Raw genomic sequence first — 13,299 nt, forward strand, 5'->3', positions numbered from 1 at the left:
TTATACGACAGGAAGGCTGTCATGATAGACCTGGCTGAGGGTGAATGTGTGGTTTCCCTTTGAGAACTAACCCTGGAGTTACTAAGGGGTACTGACAATGTGCATTTCAGTTTTACACAGTGTTAAAACAAACCTAAGTTTGGCATAATTTGGTTTATGTTCTATGCCTAGCTAGTGCTAGTGGGTCATGTTGCTCTTTACTTTTTCCTGTAGCTTAACTGGAATGCTCTGGAAGTTTTGCCAGCCACATGAAATTAGGTCCACATGAGGTATTATATCTATATGCTTCAAAAGTTGCTAGTAGATGCGACTGAGGTCTTCCTGGTTCAAGTGCACATGTTCTAATACAAAAAAGCGGAAGATAAAAACTGGACTTGGTGTAAAGAGATGTAGCTTTTTTAAATTGGTGAAATCTGTACTGTGCAGAACTGTTTCTTAATACCTACAGACCTGAATTTTTTCTTCTGTGAAATGTGAAGAGAGAATTCAAATTCAATTTAAACCACATCTTCAAGGTAGAATTTATTTGTACATTCTGCATTCGTATAGAATGTTTGCCAATGCAGAATTTATGGACAAACATGAGAAAATACCCTAATAGGACCCTTGAGTTGGTATATGAGTTATGAGTGCAGATAAAACTAACTTACAGAAAAGTATGTCCTATGTATTTGTACCACATTACAAATTGAGCATATGATGACTCGGATCTTTCTTTTTAGTTGTTGACAGATGTACTTTACCAAGTATGTTCAAGTGTTAGAAAGTTTGTTTTGTTTATAAGGGACAACTTTCTGCATATAAATTACTGTGTCAAAGAAATATTCAAACTGATTAGTTTTGAATGAAAAGTCAAATGAATGAGAAAGTCTGTCTTACAAGCTTTCCTAAATCACTGGTAAACTGATTCCTAAAACACAGAAGGGAGTTTGTTTGTCTGCTTTTATTGTTTTGTTTGTTTTTGTTTTTAGAATGGGTAAAAAAATAAAGAAGGAAGTAGAGCCTCCACGCAAGGATGTGGTAAGTTTATAAACTGCTATGTGCTATAAAATAAACATTACACAATTATAGGCCCGCCTTTACCATCCTTACATAGTTCCTTGCTCTCCTTGCTTACCCACGTTATTCTAAAAATGTCTTTTAACGATGATTCTGTTTCTGCTTTTCTTGGACAGCATACAAACCCGATTGACTGGGCATGTGTAGTTCTTTGTGGAGATTGTTGTCTTTGGCAGGCTTTGCAAATGTATGAAACAATTCAGGCTTCTTTTTATTTGAAGAACTGTATTAGCCTTCCATTTGTAAATATCAAAGGAGAAAGGAGAAGAGTGACCTGATATCTGCCCGTCTTTGCAACTGTGGAGACATTCCCTTTCTTTAAGGATGAAAGTGTTAAGAGCCTAGATGGATATGTAGAGTTTTTTACTGAATACAAATTTATACAGATATTTTGTATGATGGTACTACATATTCAGTTGCAAAGATACATGGTCTTTAGCAGCAGTTCAGGTTTTCCTGTTATCATTGAAAGTGCTACAGTGAGAAGTACAAGAGCTGAAGCCAAATACAGAATAATGGTGGTAATGTGACTTTTGTTCAAAAGGTGGAGATTAAGGGTCTAACACTAGCACACTTCAAGAGTTTCTATAAATTCACAAGGTACAAAGAGACCCTCAAAAGGCAGAGGTTCAAAAAATAGTTTTTTTTAAAATTTAATAGGCTTATTCAGAAAGAAATAGAGTAAATAAGACAGAAACGTTGAAAAGAGTATAATGTAAATGTGGTGCCAGATAATAAATAAGTTAATGAAAGTCAGGTCTTCAATGAGTCCCACAGAGGAGTATGAAACTAAATGCAGAGTTCAGTACACTGTTTTAAAAAAAAACAATGGGTTTGTCTGTAAAGTGATAGTACTGCAAGAGCTTTTTCAAAGGTCATAGAAAAGTTGATCAGCAAAAACTATGCCCCAATTTCAATATTAAATAAGCATAAATAATTTTGACTAAGACAGTAAATCCAATAGCCATGATGTCACTGAGGCATAGCAATTGATATCAGCTTTTGCCCAACTGTTCTGTGGAAAAATGAACATTACAAACATAATTCCTAAGTTCCAATCAATAATAAATACTTATGAAAGGACACTTGACATAAACTTTAACATGAGAGGATAAATTGATCTAAAGCCACTTCTGCGTGGAATAACCCAGAAAACCAGGAGGAGACACAAAGAAGGTGTAGGTGGATAGGACTAATTATAGCAGGTCTGAAGAACTAGAAGTGAGTATCTTTGCAGTCTAAGAAAATAAATTGAAAGGCATGACAGTAGATTTAAGGCATACAGATGACCTAAGCCCCTCCAAAGCAATAAAAATTGGCTTTTTCAGCAGATATCTTGAAAGTCAGTAGAAGCTGCACCACAATTTTTAGATCCAGCAGACACCATTAGAGTTTCTGGAGAAAAGTATGGTACAGCCTATGAACTGCTACAATACACTGTGAATAATGTTAGAAAAGAGAATCAATAATTGAAAAAAAATTAAGCTTACAGAAAAAGTCAGTAAAACTATTAAAACAGAAAGAATTGGAAAGAGTAAAGTCCAGATGACATCTGCAGTTTTTACCCTTTATTGTACTTCATGCTAGCATATCTCTTCTAGCGGTCCTATCAGGAGAAAAAAACCTGAATGTTGCATAGCAAAACAGTATTAAACATGAAAATAGATCATTGATTAGTTGTAACTATCACCTAAGAAAATCTTCTAGCTATGAGAATATTTTTAATAGTGATCATATAAAATCAAATCTCAAAACTTTAAATTTCATCTGAATATTTTAGATGACAGGAAATGAGATACAGGCAAAATAAAAGAGGTATTAGCTGTTATCTTCTGATTGATAATCTGCTTATGAAAATGTCAAGTCCAAGAAAGGAAGCCTTGAGATAATGTGGACAGGCTTATAAAAGAGGGCCTTTGTGCATCTGGAATGCTCTGAGAATGTATGGTAGTGCATATGACAACTAATTTTTATAGATTTCTAGGAACGGGTGGGAAGCACATCTCTCAGCCTAGCCACTGCTTATGTGTTTCAGAAAGTGTTCCTCAGGAACCTGTTTACCCTGTCTTTCATAATTTGTCTTTTGCTGTTATCTGAGAATTCGGCTTTACCAGGAAAAATACTGCTTTGAGCCTCTATATGTTTATGGATAACCTTAGACAGTAATTCAAGCAGATAGAATATGCTGGCGTTGGCATAGATTGATAGGAACTTTCCATGTGATATCTTCATTAAGTTTGGTCTAGACAGTATTACTATTTGGTTATCAGCTAGGGCATAGACATTAAAAGGGAAGCCTAAGATAGCCGCTAGAGAAAATGCTGAGGCATTATCACTGAAAGGAAGCTACAGATACCTGAGTATTTTTGAAAATGCCTTCATTCATGACACTGACGTTAAAAAGGTGGAATATATGAAGTAGCACTGTTGACTCGTGAAGTTCAGTTTCCACATAAACACCTTCATTGAGCAATTAATGCCTAAATATTAATTTGACTTGACCTGAGTAAGGCTTTCGAAGCTGTCTCTCATAACATTCTCGCAGACAAACTGATGAAGTACAGATAAGACAAATAATGTAAATGGATTGAAAACCAGCTGAATGGCCAGACTCAGAGGGTTGTGATCAGTGGCGTGAGGTCCAGCTGGTTGATCCTGGGGACGGTACGGTTGAACCTGAACATTATTGACCAGAATGGTGGGACCCTCAGCAAGTTTGCAGAAGATATGAAATTGAGAGGAGTGATTGGCAGACCAGATGGTTGTGCAGCCATTCAGAGGGACCTCAACAATCTAGAGAAATGGGAAAATGGGAATTTCATGAAGTTAAATAAAGGGATATGCCACGTCCTGCACCTGAGGGAGGAATAACCAGTACAGACTTGGTGATCAGCTGCAAAGTAGCTTTACAGGAAAGGACCTGGTGATTCTGGTAGACAGCTATGCTGGCATTATGATAAGCAAAAGTCATACCCAGTTCTATGACATTTTTGATGAACAAAAATATGAATCTAGAAGTCGGGGTACTACACCATATTTTGCCTTATTTTTGAACAAGTCAGAGGAGAGAGAAGGTAAAATGCCTCCTTTTTGTTCATTTTCCTTCTAGCACTTTCATAACTTTTTTGAAGATTTACTCCAAATAATTTCCTTGCTTTACAACTGACTTATAAGTATCTTCATGCCCCTATTATTCAGCAACATGTACCTCAGATGTAGCTATTTGAAGGTTTTTAAATGAAGTAAACCAAAAATTAGACATTTGAAAATATACAGTGAAAAAAATACCTTGTAACAATATTTTTAAGTCATTTGTATTGCTGTCTTAAATGATTAGTCTGATGTATTTTGAAGGTAAATACATTGATATGGAGAGACTGCATGACTCCAGTATCTAGTAGTTTATGTAACACAGATACTCCATGGGCCAAAAGTGTGAGGACAGTTTTGATATTAAAAAATAATTTTAAATACAAATAAGCTTAAAACTTTTTAATGGGTAGAATTTTCAGAAATTCTTGAATCTTGTTAAAGAGCAAAAGGCAATTTAGAAGATTCCCTTGCTTAAGTGGTGTTTGTCCTCAAAAGTCTATTAAGAGGATGAAATCTACCAGATGTGTTCCAAGGTTTCTTTCTGTATAAGAGAGGTCAGAAATGGAAATGAACACTTTGTATTGTTTCTAGCTGGATGAGCAGGGATTATATAATGGAAATACTTCAGGTAGTATAAGATCACGATGAGCTAGTGAACTGAGTTGATGAAGGCACAGGAAAGCTCCTTTTATTTTTTTGAAGCAACCACAAAGTGTTAATGCCATAGAGTAACCAAATCCTCTTCCTCATACAGCACCCAAGTTCACAGGCTTTGTGCACAGTTGCTCAAAAGAAACTTCCTTTCACGTTTGGCTCCAAAGCCACAGGATGCTCTCACATGTGTAACATAGTTTGTTGTCTTCGAGACTTCCTAAATGTACAGGAAAGTGTCAAGGTTTTCCCAAAATCTACATATGGGAAGAAATCATGATTGTATTTGCAAGTCAATTATTCTTTCTTCTTTTTCAACAATATCTCCAATTTTTACTAAAAATTTTAATTTCTCCAAGTAAATAGCAACTCATGTTAATATTTCTAATTTAGTGTAGATCTCAAACCAGATTTTTTGTTTTTTAATGAAATGTGGGAGTCTACTGCAGCACACAGGAAGGTTCAATATAAATCAAACTGTTCTGTCTTTGTTTGCAGTTTGATCCTTTATTGATTGAAAGCAAAACAGCAGCAACAGTTGTGCTGATGCTTAGTTCTCCTGAAGAGGAAGTTTTGGCCAAAGCATGTGAAGCTTTGTATAAATTTGCATCAAAAGGTTAGTCTTTTTGCAATGAGTTTTCCTTTGCATTGCTTAGATTTTGATATTAGTTCACAATGTTTAAATTTCCTAACACTGAAATCTTCATTTGATCTTAAAGGTGTCTGTCAAGGTTTTGGAGGTTTTCTGAAATATCTATCAAGCCTGTATTTGCAGTTATAAAGAAGTCTGTGGTTTGCATGAAGGAAATTTTTATCATTTTGTTGTAGAATTTTATATTCTCTGTTTAATACAGCTTGGTTTAAATACAGCCTAGATCTATTTTGTTATGAGCCACAGACCTGTATCTGGGGAAAGAATTATCTTTTTTGTGTTACAGTTTGAAACTTCTGTACTAGTGTAGTTATTTCAAGGTTCAGTTTTCAGTGAAAATTACTTTTTAGTCTGTTTCTGTTATTTTTGCATATAGCTCTTGTGTCAGTACTTCTGTCATTTATTGGAGACTGCTCAGTCTTCTTTATCAACCTTATTTCTGTACGTGTTGGGAATTTTAACAAGTCTCAAGATTCTAAATCTTCCAAGAGTCTCTGTAGTATCTATAGCTAAGTGTCATGTTCCAAGTACCCAGAAGAAAACTGTATAACAAAGGCTCAAAATTATGAGCACATTATTTCCTAAATTGCCTCCTACTCATTCCGTGCCAGCCACTCAAATTGCTGCACACTGGTAATCTTCTTCCAGAAGACTAGACTGTAACTTTGCAGTGGCACAAGAGAAGGAGTTTTTTTCACTTTGCAGTCAATTTATTTCTTGAATGTTTCTAGTAATTAACCCCCATCTCTCAGTAAAGTAGTTCTTGTATTTTAGTTGTGTTTTGACCTGAGAATGAGTACAGTTCTCCAGTTTCTTCTCACATTGCCAGATATTACTGCATCACTTGTAGTTCATTAAAAAATTAATTATAAAGCTGTTGTGGGAACTAAGAATAGGAGTAGGTTTTGGATTTTGCATCTTGGATTTGGGGTGTTTTCTGAGTGAGCAGGAACAGAAGGCTGTAATCTTACAAAATGCTTTTGTTCTTTGCATGGCCAGAGCCTGTTCAGTTACAATGTGCTCCATTCCCAGGTGGCAGAAATCTCAGGTGGGATTTAATGATCCAAATCCTGGTATTTGCTTCAGTTGAGGGGTAGTGCAGATAGAATGAATTAACTGTTATTTACAGGAAAATAAAATTGGGAGGCAAGAAAAGAGGAAAATAAAATTAGATTCTTAATTATATAATTCATGTACTTTGCTAAATAGAAAGCTGTCCTTTCTGTACAAAAATTTCTGTCCACTGCATTCTCCAACAAATGAGTTGGGTGTCCAACAAACATAAGCATTCTTTGCTTTACAAATGTAAAGGAGTAATCCTTGATACTATTAATTGATGATACTTTTTGACATGTGTTTGTTTGGGGTATAGATTAGATGATCTTCCAAGGTCCTGTCCAGGCCTTTGTTCTTTGATTCTACAATCCAATAAAGGATTGGTAGCTGATTTATTTTTGATACATTAGAACTGTGAGCTTATTGCATTTCTATAGAACTTTTAACCTAATTACTCTTCAGGTGATGAAAACAAAGTGACACTTCTTGGTCTTGGAGCAGTGGAACATCTGCATAAACTCATCTCACATGAAGATCCAATTGTACGCAGAAATGCCATCATGGTATTTGGCATCATGGCTTCTAATTGTAAGGGTCTCTATTTTTTCATATTTTTCGGTGTTTATGAGTGTGGTCATCAAAGCAATAGGTGATCCAGGAGAAAAAAATCCTGTATTAACAGCCCAGAATAAAGGAACAGATTCAGCTAGAGTGAATGCCACTGATTTTGGGGAAAAAAAAAAAGGAAAAAAAATTTACAAGATAAGTTAATTTTCCTCCAACCCTTATTTTTGTTTTGATGGGTACAAATTGAAACAGTTTAACACTGGAATTATGTCTATCAGGGAAAGCCTGACTACATAAGATGCCCACCCACGTGGATATGTCACACACTTCTTTTTTACAAAAGTTGGAAGAGAAAGATAAAGTCATATTTATCATCTACAGAAGGTGTTATGGTTAAATATCAGTTGTGTCTTGAGGCATTAGTGTAACTACAATGATAAGTGAGAAAATGTGTTAAATTTAAATTAGCTAACTCATGTATTGATGGCAAAAAAAGCCCCGAACTAACAAGCATTGGCATGCATATTTATCCAGCTTATTTGGCAGGTCTGTGCTGCTGTAAATGTTTGGTTTTTTTTAATCTCTATCTGAGCTAGTGAAATTCAAGTAGCCTTGAATATCTCTCAGAGACGTATTTACAGCAAGGTAGTGTGTCTACTGTAGCCATACCATTATTAAATTATTTAACCATGGTCTATGCAGATTTTCTTGTACCTTTTTATAAGGTGAGAATGGATGTATTACATCTATGCTGGGCGGCTGAATGCCAAATGATCAAGCTGCAGTGGCTTGTAGGTGGACATACCTGAAGATGAAAGAATAAGTGACAAATGGTTGAGTTTCAGTGGCTGTTATTTTTACGTTGCTTTATAGACCTACATCTAATTAATATAATTAATCAAGTCTAACCTTGGTAGATATTCTACCTGATTGTCTTCCATGGTTGTATCCTAACCACTATTTAATTCTTTACATCAACTGCTACCTGCTTTTCATGTTGCACTGAAGCTTATGCTCTTTACCTTACTTTCAACTCTGCACTAGCATATAGTTACTCCCTTCAGAACTTGGCTTCCAGTGCTGCTGCACAGACATGGATTTGAATGACTGACAATCTTCCATTAATATTCACATCTTAATTGTTTTTTCTTTAAAGGTAAAGTCAACTCATACCTTTTTTCTTACATTTCAACACTGTAATATGTTGATGGTAATAACACAGCCCTGTAAGATCACAGAAAGTCTGTCCCAAAGGATGTTTTTTGGTTATGCTATCCAGTGGTTATGGTTTTGCTAGTTTGACATTGACAACAATAAAAATGCATTCCGAAAGTCTTCACTGTCTTTAACAAAACCTATATAATTCATGATTTCAGTTCGCAGTATGTTAGCATAAAATTAGAAAGTGATAGCTTGAAAATTAAATAACAGAAGGATTGCTTTTAGTTTGTTAATTTTAACCACAAATAATTTTAATTATTGGGATATGACTTATTTGACAACTAAAACTGAAATATTGAGGAACTTTATAGCTGTCAAATGCAAAGAATGTAATCTGGTACTTGAAAATCTCCTTTGTTTTCTGGGCCCATTATGATGTTGGTATAACTTCAGCTGTGTGTCATTCCCAGTCAGATCTTCTTGTCACTCAGGGTGTAACCATAAGTACACATTTCTCTTGGAAACGTTCTCAGGATCTGTTTCTTTACTCAGCCAAGATTGCCAAATGAAAGACTTCGTATTTGTATTTATTTCATTGTAGATGATGTCAAGAAGTTACTGAGAGAACTGGATGTCACAAATTCACTTATATCACAGCTGGCACCAGAAGGTAGCTTGCAGTATTCATTCCTTGTGCAAAAATACACTCAGAAATAATTTATGATTGACATTTGATTGGACAATTTAATAAAATCTTCCTTGTAACCTAGGATTTGTCATACTAAATGTTAAATAGGTAATTGCTTTTATAAAAGTAGCTCAGTATCTCACTGAGTAATGTTTTACGTTGTGCAGATAGAGCAATGTTTATGGAGATGTCAGGTATGATTAACAGCTATTCTTTATTGGCTTCAAATAATACTTTAAACCACTGTATTAGTGAACATATACTGTGCTGAACAAAACTTGATTAAAATATTTCTTTTTTTTTTCCCCCATAGAAGATACAGTTATCCATGAATTTGCTACTCTTTGTCTATCACATATGACTGTTGAATATGCTACAAAGGTACAAATATTTGAGCAAGGTGGATTAGAACCACTTATCAGACTGCTAGGTAGCTCTGATCCTGATGTTAAGAAGAATTCAGCTGAATGTATCTACCACCTGGTACAGGTAGTTTGTTGTTGTTGTTTTAAATTACAGAGGCAGATAAGCACTCTTCCTCCAACCCCTGCTGTCCTCTGTGGGGTTAATAGTTTTAAAATATTTGGTTCTTTTACTCCCCAGTGTTTATCAATGTATTTAAAAACATTACACTGAAATCCTTGATTGTTACATTAGTTACAAATATAGCTGATTTGACTCTAATTGTGTTGAACTTAATGCAGTTTTCCATGCTGTACTGCAATGTGAGATCAGATTCAGATTTTTTAACTAAATATGAATTTGTTTTCTTAGTTGAAAAATGTTAATCTCAGTAATAAGAGTTATAACCTGCCTATCCAAAAGGTTGGAATGATCTTGTAAATTAAAGAACTAGCAATTGCATTGTGCCTTGTTTTGGCCAGCAAGTCCATAGTTACAATTTTGAAGATCTTTTTAATGATAGGTAAATGCTGTCAACAGCTACTTTCCATACTGGAAGGAATAGATTTGTTATTGGCCACTTTCACACTCAGCACTAATGTCATCCATATGCTGCTTAGCAAAAGAATGGTGCATTTGTATGGCAGTTCTTTTCCATGGCTTAAGCGAATCAATTCAATAATGAATTCAGTTTATAACTCTATCTCTTTTGGGGCATCAGAGCATGTCTATTCAGAATCACATTTTACTCTTTCTCCTTTTTTACTATCTCGCTGTCTTTGTTGCAGGGTATATCTGGATAACTGCACCTGGTGCTTGCTTATATTGATAAGGATAATTGCATGCTGCACATGTGCAATAAGCTATTTAAAAGGAAATTGTAATTTATTTATTTATTTCTATTCTAATATAATCTACTACTCTCTTTTTATTAAGTTGCATATATGCTGTTTAAAGTTGAATTTTTAAATTGTTATTTTATAATTACGCAAACAAAAGAAGATATAACCAGGCAACCACAGTAGAGTGTGTAAACTATTCCCCTCCCCCCCCCCGAGTTAAAAATGATTAAACTAAATTTTGAAAACTTTCTTAAAGAAACATGTATGCTGAGACAAACATGGCAAAAACAAGAGTAAATAGACTTCCTTAGACAGGACTAGTTTCTGTAGTGTGTACTTCAATAATGCCAATTTTAAAAAAAGGTATTTAAGGTTGGTAGGGCTTGATTATATTCAATTTGCTTCTTAGCTGTAAATAAACAAATCTTCAGAACTGTATGTTTGAAAACGTATTTTTGGTGTTCTTTCTGTAAAGTCAGGAATTGATGAACTGTTATATTCTCTACCGCTAACATTCTTTGTTGAATATTTTACTACAGGATTTTCAAAGCTGTGCTGCAGCTCGTGCGTTGAATGTAATTCCACCTTTGCTGGAATTACTGAAATCTGAATACCCAGTTATTCAGCTGTTAGCCCTTAAAACCTTAGAAGTAATGAGCAAAGATGGAGAAAGCAGAATAATACTGGGAGAAAATCAAGGGTTAGATTGTCTTCTGAAGATACTGGAAACCAATGTATAGTTCATTTGCCTTATAACTTTTTTGTTCTTGCTGCTAATGTTTGTATGACTAATGAGAAATATTATTCATGTTATGGAAGAGTGATAAAAGAAGAAAGAGCTCCTTACTTGGAGCTAACTATTATAGAAATAGGATAAGCTAGGGTACCTAGCTTACTAAGAAAGGGAGCCAAGGGATTCACCAAAATGTTTATATTTGCTTTATTGCTATTAGTAATACTGTTTTGCATTTACTGTGCATTTCTCAAACTGTTGTAAAGATAAAAAAAATCACAATATAGCATTTTATAGAATGTTTTCTCAATTTTTTTTATTATATGCTGAACTGTGGTGCTGGTTCCTAGTTTGAACACTGATCTTTTATATCAATGACCTTAAATGTAATTTTCTACTTTGGAAATTTAATTGTTTATGACACGATGAGATTCACTGTAGTGCTTCTTGAGTTCAGGTGTCATCATGGGAAGTATAATGCATAGAGAAATTTGTGAAGTTTTTGAAATTTTAAGATGACAGGTCCTTTCTGAATAGCTGCCTAACCCACTGTGATGTAAATGAGAAACGTACAGGGATTTTACTGGTTTTGATAAATTGTGTTGCATCCTAAGGTACATCAAAGAAATTATACAAAAAATAGGAGTATGAAAAGGTGTACTTTGTAGTATGAATAAACTGTCCATGTCCAAAAAAAAGTTATGACAATTATCCTACAAATTTAAAAGCTAAAAATATTTTAATCCTGATTTGAAGGTTATTTGTTTGGGGTTTTTTTCCTTATTAGGAATTCAGTGACCTCCATGTGGAAGCTCTTGCCGTTTTGGGAAATTGTCTCGAAGATGTGCATATGGTGCAACTGATTCAGCACACAGGAGGCCTTAAAAAGCTACTTTCATGTGTAGGAGACTCTGCTGTTCCCAGTGTTCAGAAGAATGCAGCAAATGCAATTACCAAAGCAGCTTATGACTGTAAGTGACTTTTTAAAAAGCTAGTTGTTAATGAATTAAATTTTCATCCAGAATGAGACTGTCTTATGTGGCCGAGGGTGGTACTTGTGCTGAGGAGAACACTGTCAAGAATGAATTCCAGTGACGAATCTTGCCCATCAGAGCAGCAATTGGCTGCTATGCTATATATGTATATGTATGAAAATGTTAAGATTTTGCCTCTATTTATTTTTAAATGTAACATATTCCTGCAAAATACTGTCCTCAAAAAGGAAAATGAAGCTCTGAAAATATGATCTTTATCTTTGTTTAGTGATGCCAAGTAAGTACTATCTTAAGCCACTTCTGCTGGCATTATTTCTCACCAGTATCAGTTAAGACTGAATCACAAGCTTACTTCCTTTTGCATACAACTGCTCGTCTAATGTCAGGCAATTTCAAATACAAATTCCTTTAACAGGGACGTGAAAAAAAGCCTTTCGAATGGCTTGCAGATTAATATTCCCAGTGGAGTTAAATAGTTTCATTGTCATCTTTTTTATAATTATTCATCCTATGGTTCTTTTTTATACCCTGTTCTTTAAATCACCAAGGAATTCTGAATTAGGCAGAACACGCTCATAATTTTTGTCCACAAGGATGTTCTTTAAATAAATCTACATTTGAAATTCCTTCCATACATTGGCTTCTAAGTTGCAATATATGCCTCGTAGTGCTATGTAACAAAATGCAATGTAAGAAATAACATACTTCTGTCTATAGAAGATTGTAATTCTGTCAAGGGATTTTGATGACAGTAACTATGACAGTAGAGCTTAAATATTTCATTCATATTTCTATCATGTTGTGGTTGAATCATGACTTTAATTTATGTATATTTTACAAATATGTTATCTAATGTAATACATGGCTAAAATAATTTCTCCTTTCTACAGTATTTCAGACCTCCTTTCTTCTCTCCCCATCCTGTCTTTCCAATTCTTTTCTCACTTTCCTTAGTTTGATGGCCTGAATATTTGTAATTATTTAGATTGCAAATTATGCATGAAAAGCACGAAATCTACCCTTCATAGTATTCTGTGGATCTCTATATGCTTTTATCATAATCTACTGGAATCTTTGCAAGTCACTGAAAATAATTTTCATTAATATTTAGATATCAAAGATAGGAAGGGACCTTCTTGTACCACTATTTTCTTTGTGTATTTTCCTGTATTGTTATTTTATTATGGTACTTAGGAATGTCAGTATCATTTTTATAGTCCTGTGACAGGCTTGTAAGTAGTATGCTAAGCAGATTTATATTTGCTTCTACTGCTTTCTACTGCATCTTACTCCTTTTTCATATTTATTTTCAAAGAAGCATAGCCTTCTTTTCCTCTTTCACACCTTTTTCAGTTTTTGTGGGGTAATATTTTAGAAGCTGTTAGTAGAAGCATGTCTGA

At 34.5% G+C, this 13,299-nt stretch overlaps 1 protein-coding gene across 1 annotated transcript; it reads left to right on the top strand.

Moving 5' to 3' along the window:
* Positions 1-972: 972 nt before the first annotated feature.
* Positions 973-11,875, top strand: LOC104536299 (armadillo repeat-containing protein 3-like; the record flags this gene model as incomplete). The annotated part of the gene is made up of 7 exons (XM_010178865.1): positions 973-1,020; positions 5,302-5,419; positions 6,974-7,099; positions 8,841-8,909; positions 9,241-9,416; positions 10,711-10,905; positions 11,692-11,875. Coding segments are annotated over exons 1-7 (916 nt in total), but the record flags the coding sequence as incomplete, so codon positions are not given.
* Positions 11,876-13,299: the final 1,424 nt, after the last annotated feature.

Source organism: Mesitornis unicolor, unplaced genomic scaffold, assembly GCF_000695765.1.
Source record: "Mesitornis unicolor isolate BGI_N332 unplaced genomic scaffold, ASM69576v1 scaffold42482, whole genome shotgun sequence".
Taxonomy (NCBI): domain Eukaryota; kingdom Metazoa; phylum Chordata; class Aves; order Mesitornithiformes; family Mesitornithidae; genus Mesitornis; species Mesitornis unicolor.